Source organism: Thermobia domestica, chromosome 4 (assembly GCF_964235325.1).
Source record: "Thermobia domestica chromosome 4, izTheDome1.hap1.1, whole genome shotgun sequence".
NCBI lineage: Eukaryota > Metazoa > Arthropoda > Insecta > Zygentoma > Lepismatidae > Thermobia > Thermobia domestica.
Window position 1 is genome coordinate 185627889 of NC_137457.1, and position 21114 is coordinate 185649002.

Genomic DNA, 21114 nt, shown 5'->3' on the forward strand with positions numbered 1-21114 from the left:
TTATATAAACTGATTTTTAAATATCTCTCCTCCTTCAGCGCTCCTAGGTTGCTCCATCAAATTTAAATCATAAAAACGGATAGCAGGTCTGAAACTCATCTATGTTGAAAATTTCATCAAGATCGGTTGAGTGATTCAGAAAATTATTAACTTTTATGTATTTTTATACTACCTCCTCCTCCCCCAAACCCTCAGTTCTACCACAAGTTGAATAGCTTATAACCAGCTCAGCCTCGTACCTCATCCATGTTACAAATTTGAGAGACATTTTGTATAGTTTGGCTTCCAAGTTCGGAAGAAATAGAAAGCAACATGGAGAAAAAGCCTCAAAGCAGAGCAAACGCGAGAAACTGTGAAACGAGCTTATTTGTCACTCCAAATGAAATGAGTGAAGTGCAGTTACCAACGTACGCTGACGTTATGCGAGATTATCATTGATTTTGAAGCAGCTTAAGTGCTGACGAAATTGTAACTAAACTACAAGTTCCCTTTGAATCAGAGAACAGCACAGAAAATGAGCATTGGTAACATTGAAGTCCGAACAAGCAAATCTCTGTCAAATATGTTTTCCCGTAAAGTGAGCATATTTAAGGGACAGACAACCAAGAAAGACGATGGAAGTGTCCAAGCATATCCATCAACTAGTGGGATTAAGCATGGGCATAGGTCAAAGATACTTGCGTCCTCAGGGGAATCCAGCGAAGCTGTTGAATCGGAATGCACGTCGGAATCTGACTTCGAGGCCCGACGAAGAAGGAAACATAGCCTAAAGCGCATCTGTCTACGAAGTACAGCGGAGGCAGCGTTTAGAACTAGAGCTTCAGACAGACAGGTTGCTGCGATCGCTTCTGCTGTACTTCAGGACGCGAGACTCATAACTTCCAGTCTTGATCCAGAGAACAAAAATCTTGTTGTTGACACATCTAAGGTACGAAGAGGAAATTATATGCTGGGTGATAAGATCCACAAAGAAAAGGCTCACTTAGGCCGGGCGATTACAAGTACCTTCGACGGAAAAAATGATGCAACTCTATTGCAAGAAAAAATTAACGGCAAACTACGAAGATGAGAGGTTACAGAAAAGCATATCACAGTTCTGTCGGAACCCGGTTCAGAATATTTGCATCGTGCCACACCTAAGTCAGGCACTGGCAAGGACATTGCCGACTCCATACTGGAGCTTTTAGGCAAGAATCAGTACGACGTGTCAAGTCTTGAGGCAGTCCGCAGTAATGGTGAATCCACGAACACAGGATGGTATAACAGCGTGATAAGTCAGATACAATGATCCCTATGAAAGGAACTGCACCATTTGATTGGCCTTCTTCATAACAGCGAGTTCACTTTTCAACACCTGGTTACCGAATTGGAATTTTGGCACAACTGGGCCCAACGTATTTCCGGCCCCATCGGAAAGAAATTAAAGGATTGTTAACGTTCACTGATCGTCTCCTTTACACCCATTCCCGTTGAATGGGTGTCTGAAATGGAAAACCAGATGGTTTAAACAGCTACAAGAATTATGTCTTTGAAATTTGTAAGGCTGTTGCTACATGAATGTGTATTACCGATCTAGCAAACAGAAAACGAGGACCATTATCACATTCACGATGGCTTACATTGGCTTGTAGGGTGCTTCGCCACTACATCAATACTGACAAACCTAGCTCTAGTTTCTGTCTAATTTGCCAGCACACTGTTATAGTATACACTCACGTCTGGTTCTCAGTACGACGAAATCATTCGTGCGAAACGGGCTCCATGCATCAGTTTAGCATACTAAAGCTATCACATTTTTTGCCAGAAAATCTAAAACTCGTAGTTCATTCTATTCTACAAACAATCGAATACTACGCTTATCATGAAAACCTGCTGATAGCGATGACAGCAGATGATAATCCGTATATTCAAACGTTAGGCTGCAGAAGGATAAAAAAAGAGCCGCAGCCAGAATACTCCGAGATCAAGCCGCCCATGTAACTTCATTGATCCGAAACTAAACTTTACAGATGTAAATTACTACGACACGATCAGTTGGCCTAAATGTCTAACAGAGCTGCCAATCAGACCAAACATAACGGATCAGCAGCTTGAAGAAAACATACGAACTTCAGCTACTCTAACAACAACCTTTCCTTGCCATAGTCAAGCTGTGGAAAGCACAGTGAAGCTGATGTCCGAGGTAGCGTCGAAAATGTGCAAGAGAACGCAAGAGATATCTACGTTTGAGCCAAACTGAAGTCTAGAACAAGAATGCCCAGCTTCGAGATCAAGAAGAACTACGTGACCTAAGGTCAAATGTCAACCTATGCCTACTGGGAAGGTGGGTGGGCGGAACTCGATGTGCAACCACCTCCCCGTTTTGCGTTCTGGGTTATCTTGTGGACAGAGCAAAATAAGCGAAGAGTTGCACAAAGAAAATCGTTATTAATCAAGGGCTATGCCTATAATCATTGTTAACGTGGCATTCCAAACAAAATCTTTACATTAATTCCAACAACAGAGCTAAAATGGATGTACTTTGATCCATAAATATTTTAAAATTATTTACTGGCATTGCTACAAGTTTCTTTTAATAAAATAAATGTATTATACCCATTAGGTAGCAGTGCGGTATGAGTCATCACTGCGCCGTCTTCAAGGCTCCGGGTTTGAATCCCGGCTGATGTATGGATGTTTGTCGGTTTTAGATGGTGTACAGAGGCCAGAGACCTGACAAGCCGAACTCATAAAATACTCAGATGGCCTAAATATACGAAGTTTTCAAATTTTATATTATCATTATTATTTACTTATCACACGTCTGGTAATGCTTCTGTATCCAGTTCTTCACGTCCAGCCTTTCCATTAAATAATATTTTCGCGACAAAGACACTACATTGGTTGTAGTGGACAGTTGATTTGTGTTTCGTATACTGGAACATGACCAATGCGTTTGAGCTATCTATTATACTTTAAAATTTGCACAGAAATAGATCTAATGTCATTATTCATGTGAAGGTGCAAAACAGTAGCGACGCTGAACCACAAAATGAGTTTAGGTGGGTAAAATTTAATCCAAACACCTTTCCAATACTTTAGCCCTATGAGTGGGGAGTAGTTGTTGGGACAGATTTCGACGTTCATAAATATTCATAAGTGTCGATAATTTTGACATTGTAGCTGTTGGTAATTACGTATTCCGTGGAGAACTTAAACATTTGACAGTTTTTATTGATATCTTGTAATTACATTTAGGCACGGTCTTTTTACAGTATGACAGTTTGAATAATTGATAGATCTTCCTCCGCATATTAATGATATTGTAAATGACACCGAAGAAATACGATAATATATGCAGCTATGAATTACTCAGCTTTGTATATGGAAAAGATAACATGATGTATAATAAATGTCAAAAATGCTGAAAAATGCTAATTGGACCATCAGAATATAAAAATGACCTTCAGAAAATAAAATATACAGATCATACACGTACAACAAGGTAATATATTGTTTTTTTATTTATATTCATGACCGTTGGTCATTGGAATGGGTGAAAGAAAATGCTGGAAGCTTCCAGATTTGCTCTCAAGCGGATGGTGAAATAATGTTATAATTGTTATATATAAAGGTAGGAAAATGTTTTATTTGTAAACCTCTTAATGAGAATGCACTGAAATGGAATTCTGTAAGGTAATTCACGATAGATAACATATGACAGTACCTATGTGGATGAAGATAAACCGGAACTTGCGGTAGAGAAAGGAGGACATGAAATTAGGATGGAGATTGTAAGATTGTGTACAATCTTCTGGAGGTCATCTAAATTTAATATAAAAATAACATGATTGCATCGTGTGTACGCCATTGCGATAAGAACAGTTTTATGTAAAGGGGTAAGTGAAGTCATACCGTGGGAATTTTATGGGATGTTCGTATATTTATGTAGAGTTAAAGATATGAATAGTGCAAGTAAAGATACATATGTTGTACTATTCAGTAAACAGATAAGCATATTCTGGTAGCTCAATGCCTCGTTCACAAACGGTCTAGACGGCCTATCACCTTACCCAACTGGATACAGCTTATATTTCTTCGAGATCGATTTTTATATTGTTCACCCATCCGCGCCAAGGTTTCCCTATTGATCATTTTCAGACTGCATTTCCAGCTAAGACTTTGAAAGTGTTCGGACCTTCTTTCATTCTGCTTACATCACCTGAGCCTGCTAGATGTGATAACCCTGACAATGTTTGGTGAACGGTATAAATTATGCGGCTCCTCATTATTGCAATTTCCACCATTCGCAGCCTTCGTTCCTCTTGGGTCGGAATATTCGTCTTAGAATTTTCATTTCCACATACTTTTAGTCTATTCTTTCCTGAGATTAAGTGACCATGTTTCGCAACCATACAGCACAATAAGCATAGTTATCATTTTATACATTTTAAGCTTTGATAGAATTAATTATAAAAGATTTTGAATTCAATAATAACACTAATTTCCTGCTTCCAGTCGACACCTTTTTTTTGGATATGGTTTTGATCTGTTAATACTGATCACAGATATTTGAGTTTCCACTATGTGGAAAGTATTATTTGATATTTTGACCCATCCATAATTTGCAGTATTAAGATCCCGACAAAATTCCAAGTACTTAGTTTTATCTAAATTAACTTCCAAACTCATGTCCTTACAAACTTTTAATAAAACCTCTATAGTTATTTCTATTGTTGTCCTATCAGATTTACATCATCCGCATACACTCAACTGTGTGAATAGCATTCAGCTCTCCATCCTGGTTGCTATCTTTGATTTTCCTTATAGCGTACCCCAGGAAAAAGTTGAATGATAATGTCGACAACGCACCTCCTTGTTTCAGACATTCGCGTTGAGAAAGCTCGTAAACAAGAATTTTCCTACACGGACTTTACTTTTGAATAGATTGACACACATCTTAATTAATGTAATGAGTTTTTCGGTATTCCAAATTTTGTAAGAATATTATAAAATGTTTCTTTCCTACCCGATTCGTAATCGATTTTAAAAAACAAATTGATGTACCGGTGTATATATTGTCACTTCTCTTCCAGCATTAGGCGAATGGTAAATATTTGATCGATATTGTTCTACAAAATTAGTAACTTAATAATGTTAGTATTTTTTAAATGTAAAAAGGAAAATATGTCTTTATTACTAATGAAGACATTATATGTACCGACATAAACACAGCAATACTTGCAAATCCTATTGGAAACAAAACAGTAGTTAATTTGTACCTCAAAGGGATAATACATACCGCGTATTAATCAGTGTTAGCTTGGTCTAACTAATAACTATCCTTGAAACTATTATTTTATAAGTTTGCATATCATTGCTCAGCATACACATTTTAGCTATAACGAAGTCACACACAAACATTTTAGTCTTACAGTGTATTTGTTTTCGCGTTTAAAATACATTGTAATGTTTAAAATACTGTTATTAAAATTATTTATTTCTTCTTCATTATATTGACGGAAAAACCCGAATTCAACCAAAGTTAAATATGACGAAATATGAAAACGAAGTTAAATTATATACTTTGGATATTTTTTATTACTCATATGCTTTAAAGCTAGTTATAAATCCGTTTTATCCAGCAGAGATTTACTCCAATAATAAACAGTATAACAATCATTCAAACACCGGCTATCGTAAAATAGCATTACGAACATTATTTAAAACGGTAATTACTTCAACCCTCGTGATTTTTACACACCTGACCCATTATACGATCGTTGATCAAAATAGTATTATGCATGTCATTAATGGGATACAAATAATTCATGAAATCAGACGAAATAATCCAGACGTAATTGTGGGTCTTAATCATTTTGAGAAAGAAGAATTCAGAAATCAAAAACAACAAGAACAATAATCTGTGTGTGAACAATAGAGAAATCCTCAAAGTGAGGAAAGTGATGGTGAGGACGTTATTCTTGGAATATAGACTGTTTTTGGTATTGTAAATATTTTTAATATTTTTATTATGTGTATTTTTGTTTCTTTTAATAAATGCTTATATACATATCTAGGTATTTGGAACCATTTTTTAAATACTTGATCATATTTCCTATATTTGATTCCTAATAGAGTTTAAATTTTTTCAACTAATTATGAAAACGCGTTTTTTTCTCTCTCTCAAAATAAAGACAAAACTTGATGTTACCCATGGTCTGAAATTGAACTCGGAAAAATTTTCACACAAGAGGTGACCACTCTATCACTGACCTATAGTGCACCAATGTAAAATTACGTTTATTAGTTTTTTATATAATATAAGACTTGATAAGTATGTGTTTCTGATTTAAGAAATGGTTCTTTATTCTGTGTTTTTAATCAGCGAGTCAGTATTGAAAACATGTTAATAATACTAATGATCTAAGGACGTATGGAAGTAAAATTAACACTTTCAGCACAGTCTTTTCAATTAGAATAAAGTGTTTAATTCAAGTTCTTCTATGCACTGAGGTTATATGAGCTGTTAATCTATAGTTTAATGTGAAAAAACAAATCTTTGTGTAAAGCGTTCAACTTTATCTCAATGTGATTTAAAGCCTGGACTTCCTGCAGCAATGGTGAGCGCTATACCACTAAGCTCAGATTTTTCCAACACACGGAAATATAAATATTATTTTTACTTTAAAGATTACATACAGAAAACAAAGATTATATGTTGTTTTTTATCTTCAAGAAATCGTCATAATACTATACAAGACGTGTTCCATTCTTCTTTCTTTTTCGAGGCCAATGATATAAGAAAGTCTTTCTTTTTTCTTAACGTCAAAACGAAACATATTTATTTTATTTAACAACTCAAGGAGTGCTTCGCGAACGGTTTTATGGAAAAGGGTTTTTTATGCAGGCAACTGTATTCCTTGTGAAAAGTTAGAAAGTGGAGTTTCTTTTTCAGATTTTCATTCATCCTTTTGTCAATGCGTTTTAGAACCTCGGTGGAAATCATCAATGAAATTTATTTTTTCTACATTCGTTTTACACTGCAGAGTGAAACTTTACGTGTATATGTGTGTTATGTGTGTATGTGTGTGTCCGAGAAAGAAAGAGAGAAAGAGACAAGAAATAAAAGTGGTTGAATGAAGATGGAGAAATCTGAGTTAAAGATACATTTCCTATTTTCTTTTCTTTTGTGTTTAACTCAACCTATGTTTACTTGAGAACAAATAAAATAAATCGTTCAGTCCACAATAAAAGCAGGTGAATGATGATGCATAAATCGGTAAAATAAAAATAGAGAAAGGAAGCTTCCAAGTAAACCAAAAACCCCCAGAAATTTACCTCGTCGGAGATTGAACCATGGATCACACGCAACAGAAGTAAACCACTAACCCCCATCGCTTTTGTTACATGCATTTGTTAAAAGTACATTATTACAAGTTTTTTCAAGATGTTAACATACTATACGTCTGCAATGAGTGTCTATTCATTATACGTAGGTTTTTCTACTGGTTGCCTAACAAAATGGTAGTGTTGATTTTCAAGCCTAACGTAATTATTCACAAGAGTACAATCTTGCCATTTTACTATATAAATGGAATAAGTATTTCACGTTATCATCTTAATAAGAAAAAGAAGTTTTACTGTATACCCCTATGCATTTAATAGAAATTTTATCCTTTTGTCTCAAAGTTTTGAGCTCTAAGAACTATTCCTTTTAACGCATATATCAAGTAAGGATATGCACAACTTGCAATATTTTGAAGAGGAATCCAGCGTTAATAGTCACGCTGTTTAAGCATTATTGAAGTAGCATTATTCTATTACCAATAAAATGATATGTAATTTTACAATATTTTCACCTATATTTTAGGCAAAATAGTATACTAACTTCTTTCTATAAGAAAAGAAAGAGTACAAAGGTAGTATAACATCAATTTTTTTACAGTATATCACATACTTTGCTCCTACAACAACCATAATTCTGATTTGAAGCTTTCCTGGCGGCGTATATTATAAAGTTCTTCTCGGGCAATCAGCCAGGTGAAAACTGGTGGATAGGCCAACGTTTCGAGAGCTGTCATCGTTCTCGTCATCAGGGCAATTATGTAGAGATCAGCGGATATAAGTAATATATACTCTGGGCTGGAGAAAATGCTGGTTCCTGATTGGCTGAAAATGCTGGTTCCTGATTGGCTGGTTCAATCTGAAAAACTGGAGCTGTGATTGGCTGGCTAAGTTCCGTAGTCCGTGCTATTGATTGGCTGAGGGTTATCTGAATGTTTGTGTGTCGTTTTCTTTGCTGTGGTACTGATGACCGGGTTCCACAGGGGACTGAGTTGAAATCCAGTGTCTCTATTAACGTTGTTCGGTTCATGAACTATGGCGAGAGATTCGGCTACTATCCTGGTCCAGTAACTGGTGCTCTTGGTAATGATGGATGTATCCTTAAATAAAACTTTATGGCCTTCTGATAAACTGTGTTCAGCTAAACCTGATTTTTCTGGATGGAATAATCTAATGTAATTTTCATGTTCTCTGCAACGTTGTTCAATGGTGCGTCCTGTTTGTCCTATATAAGCCTTTCCGCATTCACAGGGTATACGATACACGCCTGGTGTCTTTAAGCCCAAGTCATCTTTGATCGGGCGAAGTAAGTTCCTGATTTTTGGTGGCGGCTTGTGTATGGTCTTAATGTTGTGTTTTTTCAGAATCCGGGAGATCTTTCCAGAAAGTTGTCCAGTGTATGGTAAAACTGCTATACTCAATGGTTCTTCAGTTTCTTCTTTGGATTTCCTCTGTTCAGAAAAGGTCCTTTTCAGGGCCAAACTGATATCATGCTTCTTGTAATTATTCTGGAGTAGCGTCTTCTTGAGATGATCCAGTTCCCGAGGGAGGGATTCTTCGTCTGAGATGTCTTTCGCTCTATGTGCTAGTGTGATGATGACGGTGTTTCGCTGTGACTTATGATGAAAACTGTTGCCATTGAGATAGAGGTCAGTGTGAGTAGGTTTCCTGTAGACGCTATTGCCGAGACTACCATCGGGCTTCCGGCGGATGAGAATGTCCAGGAATGGCAAGCATCCGTCCTTTTCAATCTCCATTGTGAACTTGATATTATTATGTTGTTTATTAAGAAATTCGAGGAACAAATGCAGTGTCTTCTCCCCGTGAGGCCAGATGACAAACGTATCATCTACGAATCTGTGAAAACATGACGGCTTGAAAGGTGTCAGTTCTAATGCTATTTGCTCAAAATCTTCCATAAAGAAATTCGCAACTGCTGGTAAAAGTGGAGATCCCATGGCGACTCTATCCGTTTGTTCATAGTACTGTCCATCATATAGAAAGTATGTTGAAGTTAAGGTGATTCTGAATAATTCCACAATTTCCGGTGTGAAGTGTTCACTAAGTAGGAGTAACGTATCTTGAACTGGAACCTTGGTGAACAATGAAACCACATCGAAGCTGACTAGAAGGTCTCCTGGAGCTGTGCGTATTGTTTTTAGTGTATTCATGAAGTCGGATGAATTTTTCACATGAGCTCACACTGTCCTACTAATGGCTGAAGCGGAGAGGTGAGATACCTGGCTAGGCGGTAAGTTGGACCCCCAATGGCACTGACGATGGGTCTCATCGGGATGTCAGGCTTATGTATTTTTGGCAGGCCATAAAGTCGGGGTGGCTGAGCCAATCAGGAACCAGCATTTTCTCCAGCCCAGAGTATATGTTACTTATATCCGCTGATCTCTACATAATTGCCCTGATGACGAGAACGATGACAGCTCTCGAAACGTTGGGCTGGTTGCCCGAGAAGAACTTTATAATATACGCCGCCAGGAAAGCTTCAAATCTTACTTCAAACACCTCTACGGGGAGGAAATCCTACGCAGCATATTACAACTTCAAGACCTGCGTAAGAAGAAGGCTCGAACGCTTTGTAATCTTGCCTTCCTTTTGAGATGCAGAGATCAGCACGTCATTCCTGTCTTCGCACAAATACGTTACCCACTTCACTCGCTTCGAATTAGCAAGATTATACATCGTACCAGTTTAGCTCTTGTGAAGGAACGCATTAGTTTCACCCGCTGGAAACTCGACAGATTAGATCGCAAACTTCTATCAACTCAACTCTTCCTCACTGGACACTTGACTACGGCAGACTGGGATTGGGTTGACACCAGTTCCACGGCACAGGCAGAATCACTTCTCCTCATAGCTACAAGGAAACAAAGTAAGAAATTTTCACGACTACAGAGGCCGATACAGGATACATCAGAGCGAAATCCAGACAGAGTCATCATCAATCTTACAGACAATCAACTAGATGAAGCCACTTCTTCACTGCTACAAAAAGGTCTGAACTTCGCTCCAGCGCCTAAGTTCATTCCGTCTACAGAAATAATTTCCAGCATTGAACAAGCTATACACTCTCTTCCAACAGCAGAAGCAGACGAAATTCGCCATGAAGTAAGTTTGGCCCTGAAAAGGGCCAGAATACCAAAACCTAATATTTCCAAAGAAGAAAGAACAGCTCTCAAAAATCTTCGCCAAGACACCAACACCACCATATTACCAGCAGACAAAGGCAATGCAACTGTACTTATGCATACAGAAGTCTACAAGAACAAGATGTTAGAGCTACTCAATGACACGGCCTACAGACGCCTTAAGAGGGACCCTACACCTGCAGTCGAACGGAAAGTAGCAGCTCTTTTGAGAAAAGCCAGTTTACCAGATGAAACCCGCAAGGAAATCACGCCACACGGTAGTCAGCCACCCCGACTTTATGGCCTGCCAAAAATACATAAGCCTGACATCCCGATGAGACCCATCGTCAGTGCCATTGGGGGTCCAACTTACCGCCTAGCCAGGTATCTCACCTCTCCGCTTCAGCCATTAGTAGGACAGTGTGAGCTCATGTGAAAAATTCATCCGACTTCGTGAATACACTAAAAACAATACGCACAGCTCCAGGAGACCTTCTAGTCAGCTTCGATGTGGTTTCATTGTTCACCAAGGTTCCAGTTCAAGATACGTTACTCCTACTTAGTGAACACTTCACACCGGAAATTGTGGAATTATTCAGAATCACCTTAACTTCAACATACTTTCTATATGATGGACAGTACTATGAACAAACGGATGGAGTCGCCATGGGATCACCACTTTCACCAGCAGTTGCGAATTTCTTTATGGAAGATTTTGAGCAAATAGCATTAGAACTGACACCTTTCAAGCCGTCATGTTTTTATAGATTCGTAGATGATACGTTTGTCATCTGGCCTCACGGGGAGAAGACACTGCATTTGTTCCTCGAATTTCTTAATAAACAACATAATAATATCAAGTTCACAATGGAGATTGAAAAGGACGGATGCTTGCCATTCCTGGACATTCTCATCCGCCGGAAGCCCGATGGTAGTCTCGGCAATAGCGTCTACAGGAAACCTACTCACACTGACCTCTATCTCAATGGCAACAGTTTTCATCATAAGTCACAGCGAAACACCGTCATCATCACACTAGCACATAGAGCGAAAGACATCTCAGACGAAGAATCCCTCCCTCGGGAACTGGATCATCTCAAGAAGACGCTACTCCAGAATAATTACAAGAAGCATGATATCAGTTTGGCCCTGAAAAGGACCTTTTCTGAACAGAGGAAATCCAAAGAAGAAACTGAAGAACCATTGAGTATAGCAGTTTTACCATACACTGGACAACTTTCTGGAAAGATCTCCCGGATTCTAAAAAAACACAACATTAAGACCATACACAAGCCGCCACCAAAAATCAGGAACTTACTTCGCCCGATCAAAGATGACTTGGGCTTAAAGACACCAGGCGTGTATCGTATACCCTGTGAATGCGGAAAGGCTTATATAGGACAAACAGGACGCACCATTGAACAACGTTGCAGAGAACATGAAAATTACATTAGATTATTCCATCCAGAAAAATCAGGTTTAGCTGAACACAGTTTATCAGAAGGCCATAAAGTTTTATTTAAGGATACATCCATCATTACCAAGAGCACCAGTTACTGGACCAGGATAGTAGCCGAATCTCTCGCCATAGTTCATGAACCGAACAACGTTAATAGAGACACTGGATTTCAACTCAGTCCCCTGTGGAACCCGGTCATCAGTACCACAGCAAAGAAAACGACACACAAACATTCAGATAACCCTCAGCCAATCAATAGCACGGACTACGGAACTTAGCCAGCCAATCACAGCTCCAGTTTTTCAGATTGAACCAGCCAATCAGGAACCAGCATTTTCAGCCAATCAGGAACCAGCATTTTCTCCAGCCCAGAGTATATATTACTTATATCCGCTGATCTCTACATAATTGCCCTGATGACGAGAACGATGACAGCTCTCGAAACGTTGGCCTATCCACCAGTTTTCACCTGGCTGATTGCCCGAGAAGAACTTTATAACCATAATTCTCTTTAGAATGTGTTGAAAGGTTTGTTGGGTTACACAGTTTTAAATGTGGTCCGGTTCCAATGGATCTCTCGCGTTGGTTCACCCTTGAATCAGTGCATTTTGCATAAAAGGTTATGTGTTTTTTCACTTAAGTAAATGATTAAAGAAAAGTTTAGTTTAGTCTTCATATCATAAACTAAACAAAATGTATTAACCTCAGTGACTCCCGTTCAATGGAACAGTTCGTCATTCACTTATGTTGGTAATGTTTGTAGAAATCTAAAGTTTTAAATATTTTCAGTTTCCTACCATATTCTTCAAAAATATATTTTTCTTCTAATGCACTTCTTAAACACCGATTCTTTCATATAGCATAAAAAAACTGAGTTTATACTTAATAATATCAATTTATTTCTTTTAGAAACAAAATAATACATTACTCTCACTGACAATTGAGTTGACAGAAATTCAGTATTTTAGCTCTAACTATTATTTACGTGTCTTAGTTCAACGTTGTAACCTATTGAATTCTTAATGTCACAATACTACAGATTGATCCGATTATAAAATAATATAGTTGACAGTCGAATTCTCTGTAACCCTTTTTAATTTCACAACTCACATCAAAGTATTTAGCCCTAATATATGAGGATAAATTATGTTCTTCTATTCATACACAATCGAATGCATATGCTACAGTGTCTCAGTGTTCACTTACAGAATTAAATAATTGTTTATCTTTCTCCAAAAACATTTCTACTATTTCTTTGATATAACAGTCACACTCTGTAATGTACTCATATAAGAGATTATTTTTTCTCCACAGTATAAGTTTTCTTAATATTTTAAAATGCCTTTTTTAAATAAAGTTTATAGTTTTTCTCTCTCATTTTACCTTCAATTAGGGTCGTCCACACCTTTTGTAATAATTCGTAATCATACCCTTGTAAACAGTTGTGTTCTTTTTCATTTTCATTACGTTCAGAACAAGTTTCATATAATAATACTGAATTTGGTGTGTACTCATTAAATTGAGTAACACATGTATCACTAATACTTTCACTACTACACTGGCACTCATTAGCTTCCACTTCAAAACAGTTAATATTTGAAACACTGTCAACATCACTTTCCGGGTGTATATCATCTTTATATCTATTATAGCGTCTGAAATAAAACACTTCTATTTCGTGAGATGGATATATGATTCTCACTTTATCACGTAATTCATCTGAGATATTTGGGTCAGACAGGTGAATTAACACTATATTTTTTTCCATTTGCAAGTTGAATTTCTTTTCTTCTAGGTGAAACATAAGCAATCTCACTGCTAGTTTTTTTTTGCTCTTCAAGAAGAAAACAAACCAAATATGTTAATTTTTCAATTTTGTTACATCTATTAATATACGTACGATATAAGCTTCTGTGCATGTGTGAAACACATTTTTTCCTTGTGTTGAATAAGGTGTTCTATGCATTGTCCGTCTTATATTACAAATCAACTAATATTTTATTCGAATTTCCTGTTTATTAATATGTTTCAAGGCGACACAAAATACATCTTTTCCAAGAAACAATTCGTTAATATGACATCACGACATATGCTCTATTACTTTTCAAATATACTCCATTGAACTTATATTCCATTATAATAAGATACATGAATGTCTAATAGTAAAGTATAAAATTCTATATTTGTCTTATTATTGTTATTGGTAATATATTCTACACATAATGTGCAAACTCTAATCCAGGATAAAAATCTTTTACTCACACTAAGGTTACTTTTAACGTATTTTCGTACATTTATCTTGTACATTTTATACCATATCAATATATTTCCCAAAATGTTTCCCTAGTAAACTTTTAACTAGGGTGGGCCTATATTCAAAGTCCCACATAATATCTCGAAAACGTTTAATTAAATTCCATGTAATCAAAAACAAATGGCCATGCTTTCTTCTGTAAATTGATAATAATTCTTTACGAATCTCAACTTTTGTTACGGCATCTATAGCTTTCCGCTCAAGCGATTCCGTATCCAACATCAATCAAGTTTTAACTGTCTACCTTCCAAAACACAGCATGCAATACAAATATCGTCTCGTTTCGAATATATTATACAATCCAATAATGGTAACTTCAAAAATTCTTCCAACTCCCTATTCTGCACAGGGGAATTACTCACTCTTTGCGAAGGTGCAGGGAATATTCTTTTATTTCGTAATCAACAACAAGTGACGGAACAGCTTCTGTTTCCAGTGGCGGAGGTTGCGGGCTTGCCACTCGCTGGAATTTCCGCGATAAAGACGTCAATGCATCCACGTTGGCGAGGGTAACTTCGGTTTCAAGTAGGGTGATTGCGGAGTCACTTCTAGCAATGTTGAAAACTCGCTCTCCTGCAAAGATAACGATTCTGTACTACGATATCTTATACTACGATCCAAACGTTTCAATGAATCCATGTTTAAAACCATTCTATAACTACTTTACCATAAAACGCCGTTATATTTCAACAGCAAACAATTCACGATAGTAGGTTTTATTCTACAGTGTTTTTATTGATTATAGCACTTTCTAATTGCTTTACTACTTGGAACAGAAAAAAATAAAATTGCAATTAGTTATCGTATTACGACTTTTCAATTTACAAAAATATGATATTCAACGTAGCACTAACGTTCCCAAAAATATTGGCTTTGCATGTGAGAGAGCTATGGTTCGATTCCCGTGCGAATTCTGCTAAGTACCTATCCAATATAAGTTTGTTCTTACATAGTAAAATTTAAACCATTTATAACTGAAAAGTCCACAGTGCAAGCATAGAAAATGATACGTTTACGGTTTTCCACGTAAGAAATTCTTGGGTAGAGTCCCGGTAATGTCATGACTCCCTATCCAATATCACTTCCTAATTAACATATTCTTTATAAATACCAGTTATAAGTCTTGCACAATTTACAGCTACATATAAGTAAAAAAACCTGCTAAGCAAAAGGTTTATTGTACAATTTTCCACGTGGGAGAGTCCTGGTTCGATTCCCGGCGCGAATTATGCTAACTTCCTGTTCAGTATATGATCGTTCTAAACATGTAATTTAGATATAACTGTAATGTCTTATAAAATTCATAGTTATATATAAGTAAAAACTCCTACACTGCAAGCAAAAGGTTTAGCGTACGGTTCTCCACGTGGGAGAATCCTAGTTTGAGTTGCGATACAATGAATAACCTAGATTCCTTGTACCCTCCATATTACATTATACTATATGTTAGTCAAGTTATAATTTCATAAAAGTACACCGAGTCATATGATTTCCGATTAATTCCCGATAAAAGACGAACACTTCCGTCCGCCTATGATCCCGAAATTAAAATATGCTTTACAAGTATTTCATTTTCAATCTCACTTCCCATATAAAAATAAACAAGTATAAGACAAGAAAACTACAGAGTTAGTACTTTCCTATCTTCCAATCTCTCCTAGTAGTAAAATATCATCTTCGTAAATGAACACTTATTCTTCATACGATCTTCTTCCAAAGTGTACAGATCATAGAAATGAATCTTTATTTATATAAGACCCCTGGGAAAAGTCTCGAAACTTCGAGACTATTCTTTCCCCTATTCCAACGGTAATAATCTTGAGAACAAACCTCGAAATTTCCAGCAACTTCTTTCACCCATTCCAACGACGAACGTCCGCTGCCGTGTTACATGTCATGCATATAGAAGAATCATGCATATACGTGAATATCAAACCTTGTTATACGTGTGTGATCTGTATATTTTATTTCATAAAGGTCATTTTTATATTATGTTTGTCCAATTAGCATTTCTTTCAAGCGGAAGCGATTTATTATACGTCATGTTATCTTTTCAATATACAAAGCTGAGTAATTCATAGCTATATATATTACAGCTATGTGTCATTTACATGATCATTAATATGCGGGGGAAGCTGTATCAATTATTCAAACTGTCATACTATAAAAGGACCGCCAGTGAATGTAACTACAACATATATTTAAGGAAACTGTCAAATGTAGAAAATCTCCACAAAATTTGTAATTAGAAACTGCTACAATGTCAAAATTATCGACACTTATGAATATTTATGAATGTCGAAAACTGTCCCAACAACTATTGTGCAATGCCAAATAAATATCTTAAATTTCAAAATCAATGAAAGGAAAAAGTTCAACGTGTTAAGTCGGTGGGTTAGTGCACCTATAATACTAATCAATATATTGTCTAATTAGCAAGAAAGTGTAGGAGCAATGTGGTATATATCATTAGGAATGCCCAAATACCATTATAGGCATCTGCTGACATATTATTAACTGCATACAAACTACAACTGAAATTCGTATTGAAAGATTGGAGCAGAAAGTATGCTGGGTAATTTACATATATACTGCGCACGATGCAAATTTGCTAGCTAAACATCCACCTTTTAGCAAAACAAAATAACTCTTTAGCCAACTATAAAGCTTCGATCTATGTGTGTCTGGCATTGAAATCATCTTTGAGTCACAGAAGAAATGTCACACTGGTGTGATTCTTTTTTCAAGATCTTTTGTCTGAAATTTGGTTATACTATGTTTAGTTACTTTAGTAATTTTATCTCCTTACTGGAGGGTTCGGCACTAACTGAGGATATCAAGCAAAACTATTCAATATCTGCCTTCCCTTACCTATTAAATAGAGAAGAGCGACAATCCGCTCTGGAATATTTCGTCTTACGATAGCTAAAAGAGGAACCCCTTTACGTGGATTTTCATCGAAGAAAATGTGAGAAACTGCAGCTCAGAAAACAGATATGACCACTGGTTTTTTTACGAAACGACTGTGTTGTTTTCAGATGAATTTAAGTCATAGTACATTGAAAATTTTCATTTGAGATAAATGTTAATCTTGTGCAATGAAGGCAACCCAATAAATTATTTAAATCCACAAAAAAGCAAAATGAAATATTTTTTGGTAAGTAGTAACAAAAAGAGTAATTTTCATATGAATGATATAAGATCTTAGGCTCATCAGGCAATAAACCCTGACCACTCAGCCAGCGATCTAACCGCACTTTCCCCTACACTGGGAGAGCAACTGCAAGATAAATTCGTCGCTAATGACTTAATAACTTCAGGTACTTAAAAACAACTTCAAAAATATTATTGTATATGCCGTCTTGGTGAAGTCTTTTTTTATATATTCTTCTTATTGAGGAAATTAATCGGGTTTTCTATTATTATTTTACATAAGCACTACTAACTTTACAAAATGGCTTCGTCTTTCAATAACCTTCTTAGTAAAACGGACCCCACATAATCCTTATTGAAATTGGTTTTAGGTGGAAATTATTTTTGTGGTAAACAGAACCAGAATTTTCACTGGAAAGGTACGAGATCTTAAACGTATTTTAAAATATGGCCATACTAATGTCTCATTCTTTTTTCTGTTTGCACATAAAACTTTTTAGTATAAATGTTGACGGGTGTATTTTTTACTGATAGTAAAAATTGTAAGAAGAAGGCTTATTTAGATGTCACGTTGATGTGGTAAAATTTAACCTCCACATATGGACACCCTCCACGTCAATTTGAAGTCCATAATTGGTCCATTTTAGCTCCCGAAATAGACATAATATGTATGTTCTGGATGCCCAGTGGATGCATGGCAACTGTTCCAAAGTAACATTCCTGTGTATATCCAGTGGACGTCATATGGAGCAAAACCTCACGTCCACTGCACATTCCGTAAATTCTTGTCCGAACGTTCAATGGATGTACTACTATGAGCAAAATATATGACGCGTCTCTTTTTTTTGAAGTTCTTTAAAAATATCTCCGTTTTCTTTATATGTTCGAAATTTCTGAAGATTTCCTCAACAGGAAACGTTAATAACAAACCGGTTTTTAATATTTGTGTTAGATATTAGCTTAAAATAAATAAATTAGAAGCACAAAAACAATAAATCGACGGCAATTAGGAGAATTACCAATTATGTTAAAGTGGGAAATTTTCAAGAACGCGAGGGAATTCTTCAGTTCAACACGAAGCAGCGGCATCTATGTCTTTGAAAGAAATGTGGATTAAATCTACAAACGAAACTTTTAACGAAACCTTTCCAATATGTCTTATTATGTGCATTATCTGCAAACTCCAAATAATGAATCTATGCCAAGTATTAACGTATACATAGGGCAAATAGTTGAAATTACTCATGGAAAAGACGAATTAGTAGCACGATCGTAATGAAAAATCGTCTTTAACGTAGAACAGGTTCAATCCACCTAAGAAAACAAATAGCTCAGTTAGTTACAACAACTAGTCTGATTGCCGCAGGTACCTGTTTCGAATCCCATAGAAATATGATTGTTATTTTTATTACTATGGTTATTTTTTTATTTTTTGTATGGAAAAGAGTCAAATTGTAAAACATGTGTAAAACTCATGACGATACGAAAAAAGAAAAAAATGTCGCTGTTCCACTTGCGTTAGTCTCCCTAATTTTTGTAATCGAAACAGCTTCGTAATTATTTTTCCTGTGCTCACTGCTTACAATATGCTCGCTGGTGCATAATGAGTGTTTTCCAGTAAACGTTAATTCTAACTTGGGGAAGATTATAAAGTTTCACAATGTTTATCACTAAATAGTCTACTATCTACTTGTTTGCACACATTGATAACAGATTTTCCTATTAAGTGTTTAATTTTCCCAAGATGTTTAATTACGGAAAAGTTTTCCAATGTATTCGTTTTGAATTCAAATAGTTTTGAATTTACCAAATAAAGTGAGTAGCTTGAAGGAGGAGAACTGAAATAACTGATGTTCTACGTAAAAGCAACCTATTGTAGAATGATGATGCTTCTTACCTTCAGCACATAATATTTACGTTAGAGAGTCAGAAAGTGAATAATCCTGTTTTTTCCTCCCCTATGACCACCCATCTTAAATCTCTACATACCATGGTTCATCTTACCTAATTCCGTTGGTCCAAAGGCATTCACATAATAATAATAATAATAATAATAATAATAATAATAATAATAATAATAATAATAATAATAATAATCCTGAGTATGCCATCCTTACCTAATGTAGTAACCTTAGACATCTTAGTTTAATATGCTTTCTTTAGTAATAATTTGACCAACCATGCGGAAGGCGGCACGACGTTCCATTTTGCCCCTCTCATTTCAGTACCCTCCCAACAGAAAGTAATTTCTGATAAGCAGGGCAGACAAAATGAATAAGAAATATATTTAAAGCATCCTCTACCCCTTCATGATGGGAATATCACGTAGCATTTTTTATTCTAATGAAGATGGCCCTGTGCGGTTAGCGATAGGTAACCAAAGAAATACCTAATATATAGTGAACGTTGATTGTAATATTACCGCTTCTTTATTTGTTCGAGTGAGCTCCTACAGAACCAAGGGTGACAAAAAGAATATAAATAGTGTCTATTGATTCTAATGGCGGATTCAGCACGGACTCCTGTGGGAGGGGACGGCGAAGTGAAAGATTCATTTCATGATGTGAAGCTGTCACAAATTACCACTCAACTAAACATAATAGTGGGGTCACTTTAAATTGATGTAAAAGTTTAATTTTTGACTTCATATTAAAGTTTTGGTTCCAAATGAGAATTTCAGTCCGAGTGGCCAATGATCAAATCTCGGGGGGCCTCTCCGGTGTAGAGGCTATGACCCTCTTATGGGAAAAGGCGAAAATATTAAAATTCTGAAAACGTTCAAAGTTTTCGTCTATTTTCAAGAAATGTTTGGCTGCATATGAAAGTGTTTGTTCCAAGTCACAATTTCGGTAAGAGTAGACAAAAATGAAATCTTGGAAGGCTGTAGAAAAAATAATGACATCTATATCGTGATCCTGTTGTGATATCGTGAGTCATGGCCTAAATATAGCAGAAAGTAAACGTCATATACTGTCGGCTGTCGTAGCCGAGTGAGCAATTCACCGTGAGTTCTCATGATGTGTGGAGGTGTTTTTGCGCGCTCCGTAAAAGCATCTACTGCGTTTCCTTTGTTTTTTCATTAGTGTTTTTCTTTGTCCTGGGCTTAGGACTGTATAGTGGTGTTAATTGCTAGAAATTGTGACAAGTAGTGCTATGTTATGAATACCATTCGACAAAATACGTTAAAATTTGAGTTTGACAAGAATTTCAGACAATTACGACCGTCACCGGCTGAAATACACATAGGGTTAACTGAAAATTTTTCCGATCTGATGAACAAAGTGATTGCAATTCAATTACACAACGAAGACTTCTGTGTGTATGTTAAACTGGATACAGCTCTGCTTTTGAACAAGCTTTACGTACTTTCCCAGACTCTGTTCCCTTCCGTCATTCGACTGGTGTTTCTTCTGTGGTGAATATATTGGATCCCACTACTAACTATACTAAGTCCGTGTTTCTGAATTACTGTGTGAACTTAGTGATGATGTAGTACGTGATACTTTGCGTGAATATGGTGAGATTAAACAAATAGTACATGAGAAGTGGGATACTCACTTAAAATACCCTATGTTGAATGGTGTTCGTGCAGTTTATATAGAATTGGGGAAACATATACCCTCTAAACACCACTTCATGTGTTATAAGGCTTCAATTCTGTATCCTGGACAGCTTCATACTTGTTTCCGCTGTTTGAGTAGAGATCACCTCGTTTCCCA

The 21114-nt window shown here is 36.3% G+C and overlaps 1 protein-coding gene across 1 annotated transcript; it reads left to right on the forward strand.

Moving 5' to 3' along the window:
* The first annotated feature begins 562 nt into the window (after window positions 1-562).
* LOC145682967 (uncharacterized) lies at window positions 563-10905 on the forward strand. The gene is made up of 2 exons (XM_081754325.1): window positions 563-928; window positions 9820-10905. Exons 1-2 carry the CDS (start codon window positions 563-565, stop codon window positions 10903-10905), a joined length of 1452 nt encoding a protein of 483 aa, XP_081610451.1.
* Window positions 10906-21114: the final 10209 nt, after the last annotated feature.

Coding starts and splice junctions, on each gene's coding strand:
- LOC145682967 (XM_081754325.1), top strand. CDS start 563: ATGTTTTCCCGTAAAGTGAGCATATTTAAGGGACAGACAACCAAGAAA. Junction 929..9,819: donor TTGTTGTTGACACATCTAAG/GTACGAAGAGGA, acceptor ATACGCCGCCAG/GAAAGCTTCAAATCTTACTT.